The sequence below is a fragment of the Bufo bufo genome, chromosome 11, assembly GCF_905171765.1.
Source record: "Bufo bufo chromosome 11, aBufBuf1.1, whole genome shotgun sequence".
Lineage (NCBI taxonomy): Eukaryota > Metazoa > Chordata > Amphibia > Anura > Bufonidae > Bufo > Bufo bufo.
The window spans coordinates 49,296,330-49,311,383 of NC_053399.1; the positions used below are offsets into that span (position 1 = coordinate 49,296,330).

Below are 15,054 nucleotides of genomic sequence, written 5' to 3' on the forward strand. Positions count from 1 at the left end.
CTTTCTGACAGCAGATGTTGGGGACTGTTGGGAAGCCCCAATACACATTTGATCTGGTCATTCCCACCAAAATTGGCAGGTTTGGCTGACTGTTATCTAACATGTGCGGTGTGCCGAGAGGAGGGGAGAGGATAGTAACTGTAGTAGTGGCAATAATGGAGGTCGTAGTTACTCACTCTGTCACTCTCCTGGGTCATGCAGAGATTAGATGGGCACACCTTTCTTTTTGGAGATCTCTCTGGCTTTGGGAATTCTCCTACCTGATGCTGGTTTGTGGTGCTCTTGGTGGTGTTAGAGTTCGAAGTGTGAGACAGGGTACCCTGAAACTTGGGGCAATGATGCACTGTGATGCTGCTGGTGTTGGTGTATACACAATGATGAGCTCATGTTTTAAGCAACATGTTCACTGTACTTTACTGAGTCAGTTCAATAAATGGTTTGCATAAGCACTGGGCACATTAATGGCAGTCTATACAGTTTCCATATGTCATTCCCAAGGCTGTATATGGGAGACAGAGGGCTGAATCTTTCTTATAGTGTGCACAATCTTTCCAACTCGACCAAGGGGTACAATTGATCTCTCTTACTCTGGCTATATGTTAGCTCTGTAGTATCCTAGGTGAAGTACAGTCTCTGAACAGTGTCTTTCTGTCCTTTTGGTAAGATGGGGAACCGGAAGCTATTTACTCCCACCAGTATGCAGAGAAGTATGTAGCCTGAATATAGGTGTGTTACCTTTCTATGACAAATGCTCTGCAATCCGTGTATCACTGCTGAACTTTCTGCTTCATTCAGTGAACTCTTTTCCCTTAAGGACTGGCACATATACTGAAGCTCTGACTGCTTATGATGCACAGAGAAACATCTCCCTTTGCTACTATTACTCATCCACAGCCCACACTAGACTGAAGCAACTTCCTCCTAGACAGGAAGAGGTGGTACAAGCTCAGCCTAGCAACAGTAGATAGGAACCTCCCACTCAATATACAGCCGATGGGACATACACAATACTTAGGGTACATACAGTACATTAACTTGTATGTGTGTGGCCAGCATTAGTCTGAAAACAAGTATATGTAATTTCGGCAACGTTTGAGCAGTGCATGTACTCTAGATCCATTTTTGGAACTGGCTGCCTTCACAAAGGAAAGCTTTATCCTTCTGACCACTTTTGGGATCCATTTCCCTTGAAGGAAAACAAATGACTACTAAAAAAACCTATGTACTTTATAAACCCCCAACAAAAGAAATTAACAAAGCAAATAAATCAAGCAATCTATTGTCTGTCTATGGCCAATCTTAGCTTCTCCTGTGACCAGATGCATTGCTATTGATGTGTGACCAGGAGGAACTGGTAAAATAATACAGGAAGTTCCAAGTCACAGATACGGTGTCCTCTAGACATTCTGTCAGCAGGAGCATATATCTATGGGAAAATACCCATTTTCTTGGCTTGGCTGCTCTTGAAAGGATGAGTAAAAATGATAATCTGTTAACTGCGTCTGAGATCCAGTTTGGACAGCTGGTGAAAAAATCTGTATGTGAGATGAACCTCCTGCTCGTTAGGCATATCAAATGAAGCCAATGACAATGTTACTTCTCTACATCATACATTCTAGACTGTCATACTATGAACTGTGCAGGAACTAACATAGTAAGATGAATGTTTTTTTCAAGTATAAAACATTTTCACTTTTACCCAGCACTGAAGAAAGATATTGGTGATCATGCATGAGTAATTTGTTCCACATTGTCGTCTTCACCGTGTAGGCCCTGAATTTAAAATCAACAACATATTTTTGAAAATCTACTCTTCTTTAAGGAATCTTTCCTCTTCCTCCACATGCGATAGTCTGTGTGGGGCAGGGAGAGAGAGGTGTGCAGGAGCATAGGTCTCTCACCGATCCAGCAAAGTGCTGTACGAGCGCTCTGCCCGATCAGTAAGGAGGCAGCCAGGAAGGCCTGGCACTGCTGGACTTCCCTGACAGCACACAATAAGATGGACACACTTTTTAAATGTTTTTTTCTTACTAAAAGTGCATCTTATAGTCCGAAAATAAGTAAGTTTGGTCCTTACTAGATTCTGGAACAGTTGTGAGGACGCTAGTGAGGTTAGTCCATGATACTGGGCATGACTTGTAGGGGTTGTCTAAAATAATTAAAGTGAAAAATATTGCTGATTTCTTGCAGAAAAACAGTACTACATCTGTTCACAGGTTGTGTGTGGTATTGTAGCTTAGGCTGCTTTCACATCTGCGCCAGAAGCTCCATTGGGATTCGTTAAAAAATTCTGCATGCGGGACTTTTTTCTCCGCCAAAAAAAATTCACCTGAAACCTAACGGATCCCATTACAGTCAACAGGGTCTGTTAGGCTTCATTGGCTTCAGCTATGTGCCGAATCCAAGATTTTCGTTCTTTTCGTTCTTCTGCTCCTGTAATGGAGCAGAAGAACAGGAATAAGGCCCCTTTCACATGGGCGAGAATTCCGCGCGGGTGCAATGGGTGAGGTGAACGCATTGCACCCGCACTGAATCCGGACCCATTCACTTCAATGGGGCTGTGTAAATGAGCGGTGATTTTCACGCATCACTTGTGCGTTGTGTGAAAATCGCAGCAAGCTCTATATTGTGCGTTTTTCACGCAATGCAGGCCCCATAAAAGTGAATTGGGGTGCGTGAAAAGTGCAAGTGCGGATGCGGTGCGATTTTCACGCATGGCTGCTAAGAGATGATCGGGATGGGGACTCAATCTTTATCATTTTCCCTTATAACATGGTTATAAGGGAAAATAATAGCATTCTTAATACAGAAGAGGAGATCCGCTACACGACCAAGTGGATGGGGTGAGTTAAATTTGTTTATTATTTTTAACCCCTCAATGGACATCTTACTAAGCATTCTGTATTAAGAATGCTATTATTTTCCCTTATAACCCTGTTATAAGGGAAAATAATAAAATCTACACAACACCTAAATCAAACCCGAACTTCTGTGAAGAAGTCCGGATTCGGGTCTGGGTACCAAACATGGCAATTTTTCTCACACACGTGCAAAACGCATTAAAACGCTTTGCACTCGCGCAGAAAAATCGCGCATTTTCCCGCAACGCACCCGCATCTTGTCCGGCCCTCACACGCGATGCCCGTGTGAAAGAGGCCTAAGAAGTGCAGATGTGAAAACAGCCTTAGGATGCCTTCACACCTGGCAGATTTTGTGGCATAACGTTCTGAGACTGAAAATCAGTTCCTGAATGGGGCTTGCAGAAATCCATGTTCTTGCAGCCCGATTCAAATGAATGGAACTGATTTTCAGTCGCAGAATTTTCTGCCACAAAATGTGCCCCGTGTGAAGGCAACTTTAGAGTGCAGCTTGCCAAAAAAAAAAAAAGCACCTCACTTATTCTTCGAGTCCTTTTTTTGTTGTTGCCCATTTAGTATTTTATCACCTGGAGTTTCTTAATGGTGCTTTTTGTATGCCTTGTGTTTTTGTTTTTTAGGAAAGTTTCTACCCCCATGTAATGGCAATTCCTCTGTAGAGCAATATGCGGAAACTCTGCTGTTGCAAAAAACATAATGCAAATACAGCTTAAAAAAATAGGTCCTGTAGCACACACTAGCACTTACATTTTTTAAGCAGGACAAAAAAAATTCAATGTCTATGGTACAAAACCAAAGAATGCTGCAATAAGAAAAGCCATTGACTCAAAAAAATGCACCTAAGGGAAGAAAATAAGCCAATCCAAAAAAATATGTTTGTGTGTGCTGCCTTTCACATTTTGTATGTCATAAGTTATTACATGTAACATCTGCAGCTGCGTTGCTTCATTTGGGGTCAGCAGGAACAATCAAGTTGTTTCAGATCAAGCCCGGCAAAACATTTTTATGAAGATCTGTTCATTTACTGTGCACACTTGAGAATTTTCATACTGAAATTCAAAAGGGCCCTCCCCAAAGGGGAAAACAAACAGAAAACATCTCCAGAAAATGTCATTGCATGTTACAGCATTGAAGAGAGCCAGTCACTAGCACAGGGTGTCAGAAAGACTCCCTTTGGATAAACAATCCAGCTGCCGAGAGGTCGGAGCTCTTGACTGGGATTCTTTAGAGGGGCTCTTGCACAGTACACTGTATGGTAATTGAGAGACCCAATTGGCTGATTGGCTTATCAGGTCTAAATTGAACAGGAGTTCTGATGGGTTGATCAGGTGTCGAAGCACCCATGCTCTTGTTAGGGCTGCTTTCACACTCTGCAGATTTTGTTGCATAATTTTCCACCAGTGAAAATCTGTTCTATTCATTTAAATGGGGCGGCAAGCACGCAGATTTCTGCACGGCGAATGCTACTGATTTTCAGTTCTTCAACAAAATCCTTAGGCTACATGCACACGACCGTTGTGTGTTTTGCGGACCGCAAAACGCAGATCCGCAAAACACGGATGGCGTCCGTGTGCGTTTCGCAATTTGCGGAACGGCACGAACAGCCATTGATATAACTGCCTATTCTTGTCCACAAAACGGACAAGAATAGGACAGGTTATATATTTTTTGGGGGCCATGGAACGGAGCAACGGATGCGGACAGCACACGGAGTGCTGTTCGCATCTTTTGCGGCCCCATTGAAGTGAATGGGTCCGCACCCGAGCCGCAAAAACTGCGGCTCGGATGCGGACCAAAACAACGGCCGTGTGCATGAGGCCTTACACGTTCAGGTTTTTTATTCTGTTTTTGAAGCCAAAACCAAAAGGGGTATGTTCACGAGTAGGTTTTTCAACATGGATTGTGCTGTGGATTCCGTGTTGAAAATGCTTGGAAATTGTTTGTTGATTTACAGGGCACAGTTCGTTTTTTTTTGAGTTTTGGAAACCTCAGTGCAGATTCATTCTTGGTGCAGATTCCGCGTCAAATCCACATGACATGAGCTCACTACATCATATGATCCAGTGAGTTCCTATCTGGCCACGGGTCTATTGTGCTTTGCTCATATCGTCATTTGGGCCCGCGCACCAAGAGTTTGAGTTGTGTATTAGTGTGTAATTCTGTGATGTCTAATTTGGCTTGTACTTTGAATAGTAAAGTGTATTATATGTAATATGTTGACGCTATATAATTAACGATTATTATCACATTTTTCAGTTTTTTTTCCTCACTCCAGTCAATAAAATGGGCTTTAGTCACCCTCAAAACTGGATCTGTGCTGAGATTCTCATATTGGGCACACGGATCCAATGTATGAAAGGCTCCACTGACTTCTATGGTCAGTATGCTATCCGTTTCAAAGTCAAGCCACACCAATACTTTAGTGCAAGTTATATTTTAATATGATTTTAAAAAAATGACAGTTTCTGTAAAATTTCCACATAACTGAAGGAATATTGGACATTTATATATTTTTATATAACTAAATTGGACGTTTGGTCTGGTGATATGTTATAAGAAACTTACCCCTTCTTGGCCATTTGCCGTTGTGTTTGCCAGCATTTCTTGAAGGGCCCTGACAGAAAGGGACTGCTCCAGCACAAAATTACATATGCAAAGGTCAGGAGGAACATACTGTGGAGATAAAACACAAAAACTGCATTAATAAGTGCCACTACGTGAGTACCACGTTCAAGAAATTAATGACTCGTTGCAAGAGTTATATACGGTTATTGAATTTAGTCTTTTGTCAAAAAACTGTACACTTTATTACAATATAAGCACTTGTGTCAGGTGCCTCATGACACAGTATTTAACTGGTGTGCAATTTACATTTCTGGAACTTTTTTTTCCTTTGGCCAAAATCCAGTGGAAATGCTGCAAGGCTGTTGTGTTTCAGTGTAATCAAAATGCATTAAAAAAGGAGCTTATAGGGGTTGTTTGAGATTTTGATGACCTGTCCTCAGGTTCCTATCCTCTGGTGGTGGCCACTGCAGCCTCTTCCTCTGTCCCAATCCAGTGACCAGGGCTGAGGTGCAATACCAAGCACAGCCGCCATACAATGTACGGCACTGGGTTTGGTGAGCAGCGAGAAGGTCACAGCACTCACCAAAGAGTTCTTCAAACAGCTGATAGGTGGGGTTTTCAGTAATCGGACCCCCACTGATCAGATATTGATGACCTATATTAAGGATAGGCCATCAATATCAAAATGTCGGAAAATCCCTAACCTTGGCTTAAATAGAGTCTCGAGGATCAAGCAATATTTCTTCAAAGCACCCCATAAGATAGAAGTTCTCTTAAAGTTCAATTTTCCATCTGAAAAGCTGCATGAGGGCTTTTTTTTTGCAGGACAAGTAGTATTTTTAATTTCCACTTTGGTACTAAGAGGTCTTGTTACTAACAACAACCATACAGAGACCATTGGGGTCATTTATCAAACTGGTGTAAAGTAGAACTGGCTTAATTGCCCATAACAACAAACCTTTTCATTTTTGACAGCTCCTTTGTAAAATGAAAGGTGGACTCTTACTGGTTGCTATGGGCAACTAAGCCAGTTGTACTTTACACCAGTTTGATAAATTACCCCACATGTGTATTTTTTTCAGTTTCCAGAAAATAAAAGCTGGACTTCATTAAAGGGGGGTGTCTCAATTCAGAAAGTGGCATTTATCATGTACAGAAAGTTAATACCAGGCACTAACTAATGTATTGTGATTGTCCATACTGCCTTCTTTCTGGCTTGATTCATTTTCCCATCACATTATACACTGCTCGAGGGGTAACGACCACCCTGCAATCCAGCAGGGGTGACCATGCTTGCATAATGTAGCAAAAAACGCTGGCCTTTCTGGTGGCTGGGAAGGGGCGAGGGCATGCATAGTCATACATGCGCAGCAGCTCCTGTCCTGACCACCTCATACAGTCCTGATCAAAAGTTTAAGACCACTTGAAAAATGGCAAAAAATCATATTTCGCATGGCTGGATCTTAACAAGGTTCCAAGTAGAGCTTCAACATGCAAGAAAAGGGAGTGAGACAAAACATTTTTTGAGCATTCAATTCAATTTAATGAAAACAACAAATAAACTGAAACAGGCTGTTTTTCAGCTGATCAAAAGTTTGGAGATATGTAAATGACCCTGGTAAGGTGCCCAAGGGGCTGTACTAACCTTCCTGGTGCCCAGCCATGCCCCCTGTGAAGGAGCCCAGCACCGCCTGCGTCCTCCGAATCTCCTCCTTTCTTCACAGTTAGATTGCCGTAATCTTGCGATGCACGAGCTCGCGCATGCGCAGTGCCGGTATAGTGTTCCTTCCCTGTGCTGGTATCAGCCTCAGGGGAGGAACTGCGCATCGCGAGATTACGGCAATCTAACTGTGAAGAAAGGAGGAGATTCGGAGGAAACAGGCGGTGCTGGGCTCCTTCACAGGGGGCGTGGCTGGGCACCAGGAAGGTTAGTACAGCCCCTTGGGCACCTTACAAGACTCATTTACATATCTCTAAAATTATTTTTTAAACTAAATAAAAGCACACAGCTCTATAGGACCGGTATATTGTGGACATGCTAGCGGCGATCTAGCCGTACATGTCCGCATCTTTATAACCTAAAACGAGGTGACAGAATCTCTTTAAGTGCTGCTTGCTGTCCGAGACATATTTGAAGCTTAAAGGGGTTGTGTCACTTCAGCAAAAGTTAATACAAGGCACTTACTAATGTATTGTGATTGTCCATATTGCTTACTTTGCTGGCTGGATTAATTTTTCCATCACATTATACACTGCTGGTTTCCATGGTTACAGACCACCCTGCAATCCATCAGTAGTGGCCGTTCTTGCACACTATAGGAAAAACATCAGCCTCTCTGGTGGCCGGGACTGAAGGGAATCCATGTTATACAACATCTAGAAGCTTCTTTGTTTGTGTATAAGTTTCTATTCTCGGTATAACTTTCTGTTCTCTGTAAAATGAAACATCTCTTTGGCACTACTCCCAGATAATCCCCCAAATATGGAAGTTCCGCTTTTTGCTCTATTTGCCTGTAGAATAGAACGTGTTGATCTATGATAGGTTGAATTAATAACTTACGTTGATATGCTAATATAGGGGTGTAAAACCCCTCTTCTATATAATCTGTGTGTACTAATAATAAACTTCAGAGCGTTCATTCAGTACATCATTGTTGTGTCTGTTATTCCCTACTGAGTGAAGCGTTCTCCTGACGTCAGAACAAGACTCAAACCAAGCCGATACTAGAAGATCGATACCAGGGGTACCAAGTGGGAGGTTGAGATTTCCTAACAGGGACCATGGGAGCGCACATAGGCTAGTGCTTTATCCGAAATTGTGCAAACAAGACCACCACTGATGGATTGCAGGGTGGTCTGTAACCATGGAAACGAGCAGTGTATAATGTGATGGAAAAATCAATCCAGCCTGCAAAGGAAGCAAGATTGATAATAACAATATAATAGTAAGTGGCTTGTATTAACCCTTACTGACCAGCCTGTTTTGGGCCTTACTGACCAAGCGTTTTTCTCCCTTTTTTCATCGTCGCGTTCCAAGAGCTATAACTTTTATTTTTCTGTCTATGAGGGCTTGTTTTTTGTGGGACAAGTTGTAGTTTTTAATGGTGCCATTTTGGGGTACTCATAATTTTCTGATTAACTTTTATTAACTTTTTCTAGGAGGGAGATGGGAAAAACAGCAATACTGCCACTGCGTTTTTACGTTATAAATTTTACGGCGTTCATTTTTCGGTATAAATAACATAATATCTTTACTCTCTGGGTCAGTACAATTACAGGGATACTAAATACATAGCTTTTTTTTACGTTTTACTACTTTTATGCAATAAAACCCCTTTTTTTTTTAAAGAAAAAAATTATTTTGCATTGCCACTTCCCAAGACCCATAACTCTTTTATTTTTCTTTATATTGAGTTGTGTGAGGGCATGATTTTTGGGGGACGACTTGTATTTTAAATTGGTATCATTTTGGAGTAAATGGCGCTTTTTGATCGCTTGCTATTAAGTTTTTTTGGTGGCAACTAAGAATACCGTAAATTAGCGATTGTTTTTTTTATATATATATTTTTTTTTATTATGGCGTTCACCGTATGGGGAAATACCAAACGTATGGGGAAGATTTTTTTTTTTGCAATTTTTTTAAATTGAAAAGCATATTTTCAATGGAAAAAAAGTGTAATTTTTTAATGGGATTTTTTAAATTGAATAAATTCATTTTTTTTTTGTTTTTTTACCCCTCATAGTCCTACAAGAGAACTATAACAGACAGCTTTTTGATTGCTTTTAAAATGCAATGCACTATCCCTATAGTGCTTTTCTTTTTAATGGCAATGCTATTCTGACATTGACCAGCAGACTGCCCCAGAGAGGTGCAACCTGCTGGAAACACATGGGCACCCCGCAATCGGAGTCCGCTCCCTCTGTCAGCACTTTAGATGCAACGGGCGTCATTGCCTGCGGCATGTAAAGTGTTAAACAGCCCGGATAGGCATTAGTGTTGGGCGAGCGTGCTCGGCCGAAAACTTTTTTACTCGAGCATAGCGATGCTCGGCACATCGCGGTTGTAACGGACCGTTTCAGCAGACAAGGGGTTAAAATCCGTTTAGGCGATATGCCCCTTTCTGAGAGACAGGCACAGCTACTGCAGAACACCAAACTCCCGAACTGGATACAAAATAGCACTCCAAACTGGGACCTCACGAATAGCTGCTAGCAGACGAACAGGAATCAGCTTACACTCCTGGCAATCAGTCTCTAACAGCATACAGTGGATCCCCCCAATAACGAGACAAGGCTCCGTGTTGAGGGTCAAGCAGTGGTCTGAGGTGCTGGCACACCCAGCCTGGTTTTTATTACAGTTGTTGCAAATACAGGTCCGCCCACAGGGAGGTATAAAACAACCAAGCCCATCTGGTGTACACGCCCCTAGGGGACCAGAAGGAAGACTGTGACACAGGACAGACAGAGACAATACATCCCCACAATGCATCATGGTTTCCTCCTCTCTGCCCTGGAGACACCCGAGGAGTAATCCAATTATCTCTCAAGACAAAGGGAAATCACCAATACACATGTGGGGACAACAGAACAGAAATCACCATTTTAAACATACAATGTCACAACCCTTTTCAATACACAGACATTTAACATCCCAAAATGGCACGAATTAGACCAGGAGTTCAAGTTAGTTCAAGTCCTTTGTGAACAAATGAGGCCTGGCTGATAAGAGGGGCCATAATCTTGGGGCAAGAGGCCAGCAGCCAGGCCCCTCCAAAACCCAGTGGCGAGGTTGGTTTCGCCACATCGGTGTTCGGCCGAACACTGAGTGTGCTCAAGTGGGATGCTCAACTCTCCTCCCTGCACGTTTGTTGGCTGCTATGCAGTCAATAAACGTGTGCGGAGGTACTGGCACTCACTGTAATGCCATAGCCATGTTGGCTACTGGCATTACAGGGATTGGCTTGCCGTAACGCGTCATCGGATGCTCAGCCTTAGTCAGGGAGAGCTGCAGCAGAAGGGACAGATAGTGTAGGGACAGGAATAGTTTTTTTTTGCTAGGCAGGTTTTACTGGTGAAAGGTGTTAGAGACCCAAAAGTCCTTTTAAGGATTATTGTTTTATCTGGCTGCCATATATATTATTAGTGCAATCTGCGCTAAATTGCGTGCAATTGTTTGGCCGCTGCTGACAGAACTTCTGCTACATCTGTTGTGTTACATTTGCGCTGTGAAATTCAATGCAATTGCTTGGCCGCTGGTGACAGCGACATTACATCTCCAGTATAACGTTAGCGCATCCGAAATATCAGTGAAATTCAGTGTAATTTTTTTGCCGCTGGTGACAGCGACATTACCTGTACTACATCTCCTGTATAATGTTTGCCCATCCTAAATATCAGTGACATTCAGTCTAATTTATTTGCGCAAACACTTACAAAACCTGCGATACTGTACGTGTGTCATACTTGCAAGCATATATATACAATTTAATTTGCTGAAGGCAAGCAGTAAGGGACGGGGAAGTGGCAGTGCTGCTGATGGTGCACACAGAGGCCGTGTGTCACGAGGGTGTCAAGAGCCACGCCTGACTCCGTTATACCCGGGGTCAGGAAGTCGCAGCGGGTGGCTGCGCGCTCTATGTGTAAAGATGGTGCTGTTTCTTAATGGTAGCTTTCTGGGTTTGCCTTGCAACCCTTTTTGGCTCACTCAGGGATCCGTAGCTCCTTCTCCTCAGCTGTTTCTTGTCCAGCACTCCCAACCTCCTTATATTCCCCTCTCCCACTTCTCTGGTTGCCAAATATAGAGCTTCCTGCCTGGACTTCTATACTGACCCACTGGAGCTGAGTAGCTGTGATCCCTGGTTGTTGTTCCAGAACGTTACCCTCCGGATCCCTGTTGGACTTTTGTTGTCTGCTGTTGTCGTCCACCTGGGATTATATGTTTGTCTGTATTGTCTGTCCTCTCCTTGGTGTTTTCCTTTTAGTGTCAGTGGTGCGGACTAGTGATCCCACCGCCCCGTTCACTACGTAGGGCTCATCTTAGGGAAAGCCAGGGTTTAGGCACGTGATCGGCGTACGGGTGAGGAACCCGTCTAGGGACGTCAGGGCAGTCAGGTGCCAGCCTCAAGGTGAGTCAGGGGTCACCACCTTTCCCTCTCCCTTGGACAGGGCCTTCCCTTTTCCCTCCCCTTGCGTCACGTATGTGATCGGCACGCCGGTCATGACACCGTGGCCCTGGGCGTGGTAAAAATGTGCCTGCTGCCGAAGAGGAGGTGGTGGACGGTGAAATCACTGACCCAACCTGGGAAGGACGCAAGCTGAGCGAGGACAGCAGTACAGAGGGGGAGGGATCTTCAGCACTGCAACAGGCTGGAAGAGGCAGTGGGGTGGCAAAAGGGAGCAGACGGGTTCAGACCAAACAGGCCCGCAACTGTTCCACGGAGCACCCCCTTGCGGCAATCTTCCTTGCCAAGGGGTAGGTGATTCGCAGTCTGGGGCTTTTTTGAGGAAAGTGCGGACACTAAAAGAAATGTCATTTGCAATCTGTGCCATACCAAAATGATCAGGAGGGGCGTGAACACTAGCAACCTCACCACCAGCATGATCCGCCACATGGCATCAAAGCACCCTAATAGGTGGGCCAAACGCCTGGGTCCACAATCAGTGTCTGCGGGTCACACTACTGCCTCCTCTTCCCCTGTGTTACGTGCTGGCCAATTCCCTGTCCAAGACGCAGGCCCGGATGCCTCCCGCCCTGCACTTGGACCTTCGCAAGCACATCCACGTCTGTGTCCCACCGCAGCGTACAGATGTCCATACCCCAGGCCTTTGAACGAAAGTGCAAATACCCAGCCACCCACCCACAGGCACTAAATGTGCACCTTTCCAAATTGCTGGCCCTGGAAATGTTGCCAGTTAGGCTTCTGGACACTGATGCTTCTGCAGCCTGATGGCGGTGGCCATCCCTCGTTGCTCAGTCCAGCCGCCACTAATTTTCCCGGTGTGCCGTCCCCACCTTACACCAGCATGTGTCCCATAACATCATCCGTGCAATGACCAACGCAGTTATTGGGAAGGTCCACTTAACGACTGACACATGGACAAGTGCATGTGGCTAGGGACGCTATATTTCCATGATGGCACAATGGGTGAACGTTGTGGAGGCGGGGAGCAAGTCATACCCTGGGATGGCACAGGTGCTAATGACGCCAAGGATTGCAGGCCCTACTTCCATCAGGATTTCCACCACCACCTACATTAGTGGCTGAAACCCCCCCCCCCCTTCTCCTCCTCCACCTCCTTCTCCACTTCCACCTTCGAATTTCTTATCTTACAGCACCAGTCAGCCATCAGTCAGTAGCTGGAAGCAGTATAGCACTGCAGTGAGAAAGCGGCAACAGGCCATTCTGAAACTAATTTGCTTAGGTGACAAACAGCACACTGCCGCAGAGCTGTGGCAGGGTATAACGGACAAGACTGAGCTGTGGCTCTCGCCACTCAACCTACAACCAGGCATGGTTGTGTCTGATAATGGCCGTAACTTGGTGGCGGCTTTGGAGCTTGGCAAGCTCACACACATACCATGCCTAGCCCACGTCTTCAACTTAGTGGTTCAGCGGTTTCTCAAAATCTACCCCAATTTGCCTGAGCTACTGGTGAAGGTGCTCCGCGTGTGTGCCCATTTCTGAAAGTCATCTACAGCTGCCGCCGGTCTGGCAACGCTGCAGCAGCACTTGAAATTGCCAGCTCACCGACTGTTGTGTGACGTGAACACGCGCTGGAACTCCACGTTCCACATGTTGGCCAAGCTTTGTGAGCAGCAGAGGCCAGTAGTGGAATACCAGCTGCAACATGATGGTCACCTTTCCAGTCAGCTTCTACTCCTCACAAGCGATGAGTGGGCATGGATGTCTGACCTCTGTGAGATTTTACTCAACTTTGAGGAATCAACACAGATGGTGAGCGGCGATGCTGCAGTTATCAGCGTAACCATTCCACTTCTGTGTCTACTGAAACGCTTGCTGCTCACAATGAAGGCGGACGCTTTGCATGTGGAAGAGGTGGAAATGGGGGAAGACAGTACACAGGGTGATATCCAGACCACCCTCCGTTCGTCTTCTCAGCGCGAATTGGATGATGATGAGGAGGAGGAGGAGCAGGAGACGGTTGCCTCCGCTACAGAGGGTAGTACCCATAGCAGGTTTATTCCATCTGTTCAGCGTGGACAGGCCGAAGAAGAGGATGAGGAGATTGAGAGTCATCCTCCTGATGAGGACAGCGAAGTCTTGTCTGTTGTGACTCTGGCACACATGGCTGACTTTAAGTTATGCTGCCTTTCCCATTACCCTCGCTTTATACGCATTTTGGACAAAACCGATTACTGGTTGTTCACCCTTCTCGACCCCTGCTAAAAAGATAACTTCTCATCTCTCATTCCTGAGGTGGAGAGGACTAGCAAAATGGTGCAATACCAGAAGGTCCTTGTGGAAAAATTGCTCCAAAAATTTCCAGCTGACAACGCTGGCGGCAGAGTACGTAGTTCCTTGGGCAACCGTGGAGGAGAGACTAGGGGAACACACAGCAGTTCCAACAGAGGCAAGGCAGCACTCTCCAAGGCCTGGGACAGTTTCATGACACCCCGCCAGCACCCTCACCCTGATGCGCGGGCTAGTGTAACAAGGAGAGAAAAGTTTTGGAAGATGGTGAAGCAGTATATAGCAGACTGCGTCAGCGTACTCAATGATCCCTCTGTGCCTTACAACTATTGGGTGTCCAAGCTGGACAAGTGTCACGAACTGGCGCTCTACGCCTTGGAGCTGCTGGCCTGCCCTGCCGCCAGCTTTTTGTCAGAGCGGGTATTTAGTGCTGCTGGGGGCATAATAACTGATAAGCGCATCCGACTGTCAACTGAAAATGCTGACAGGTTGACTCTTTTCAAAATGAAGAAGGCCTGGATTGCCCCTGACTTCTCTACTTCACCAGAGGAAAGCGGCTGAACATAAAGGCACTTTAAATGTGGCTTTTATGGTGTATTGAATACACCACAAAAAAGGGTATATGGTTCATTCTTCCTTTTATCGTCCTCCTCCATCATATCAACATGCTTATTAGGATGCCCTCACTCCTAATGTTTTTGAGGGTCAGCTCAGCAGCAGACCCTCACCCCTAATGTTTTTAGGGGTCAGCTCAGCAGCAGATCCTCACCCCTAATTTTTTAGATGGTCAGATCAGCAGCAGGCCCTCGCCCCTATTGTTTTAGAAGGTCAGATCAGCAGCAGAACCTCACCCCTACTGTTTTAGGTCAGATCAGCAGCAGACCCTCAACCCTAATGTTTTAGAAGGTCAGATCAGCAGCAGGCCCTCGCCCCTAATGTTTTAGAGGCCACCAGCAGGCTTTTGCTCCTAATGTTTTGGAAGGTCACCAGCAGGCCATCAATCATAATTTTTCAAGGGTGTGTATGATGCCCTTCTTTATTTGTAATAAAGGGTGTATTGGAGTGCCGGTTCCTTGTAATTTTTGGCAGTCCTTTCACTTAGTGCATAGGCTTTATGAGTGTAGGAGTCCCACTACCTGAACAATTGTACCACAATGTGAATGAGGCCCTCCTTTATGTGA

The 15,054-nt window shown here is 45.1% G+C and overlaps 1 protein-coding gene across 1 annotated transcript in view; it reads right to left on the reverse strand.

Annotated features, from left to right (window-relative positions):
• The window catches only part of RYR3 (ryanodine receptor 3), a 734,312-nt gene that overhangs the window by 538,107 nt on the left and 181,151 nt on the right, over positions 1–15,054 (reverse strand). Inside the window, exon 3 of the mRNA XM_040412592.1 lies at positions 5,442–5,549. Coding sequence (XP_040268526.1) covers positions 5,442–5,549 — 108 coding nt within the window. The remainder of the gene's footprint in view (positions 1–5,441; positions 5,550–15,054) is intronic.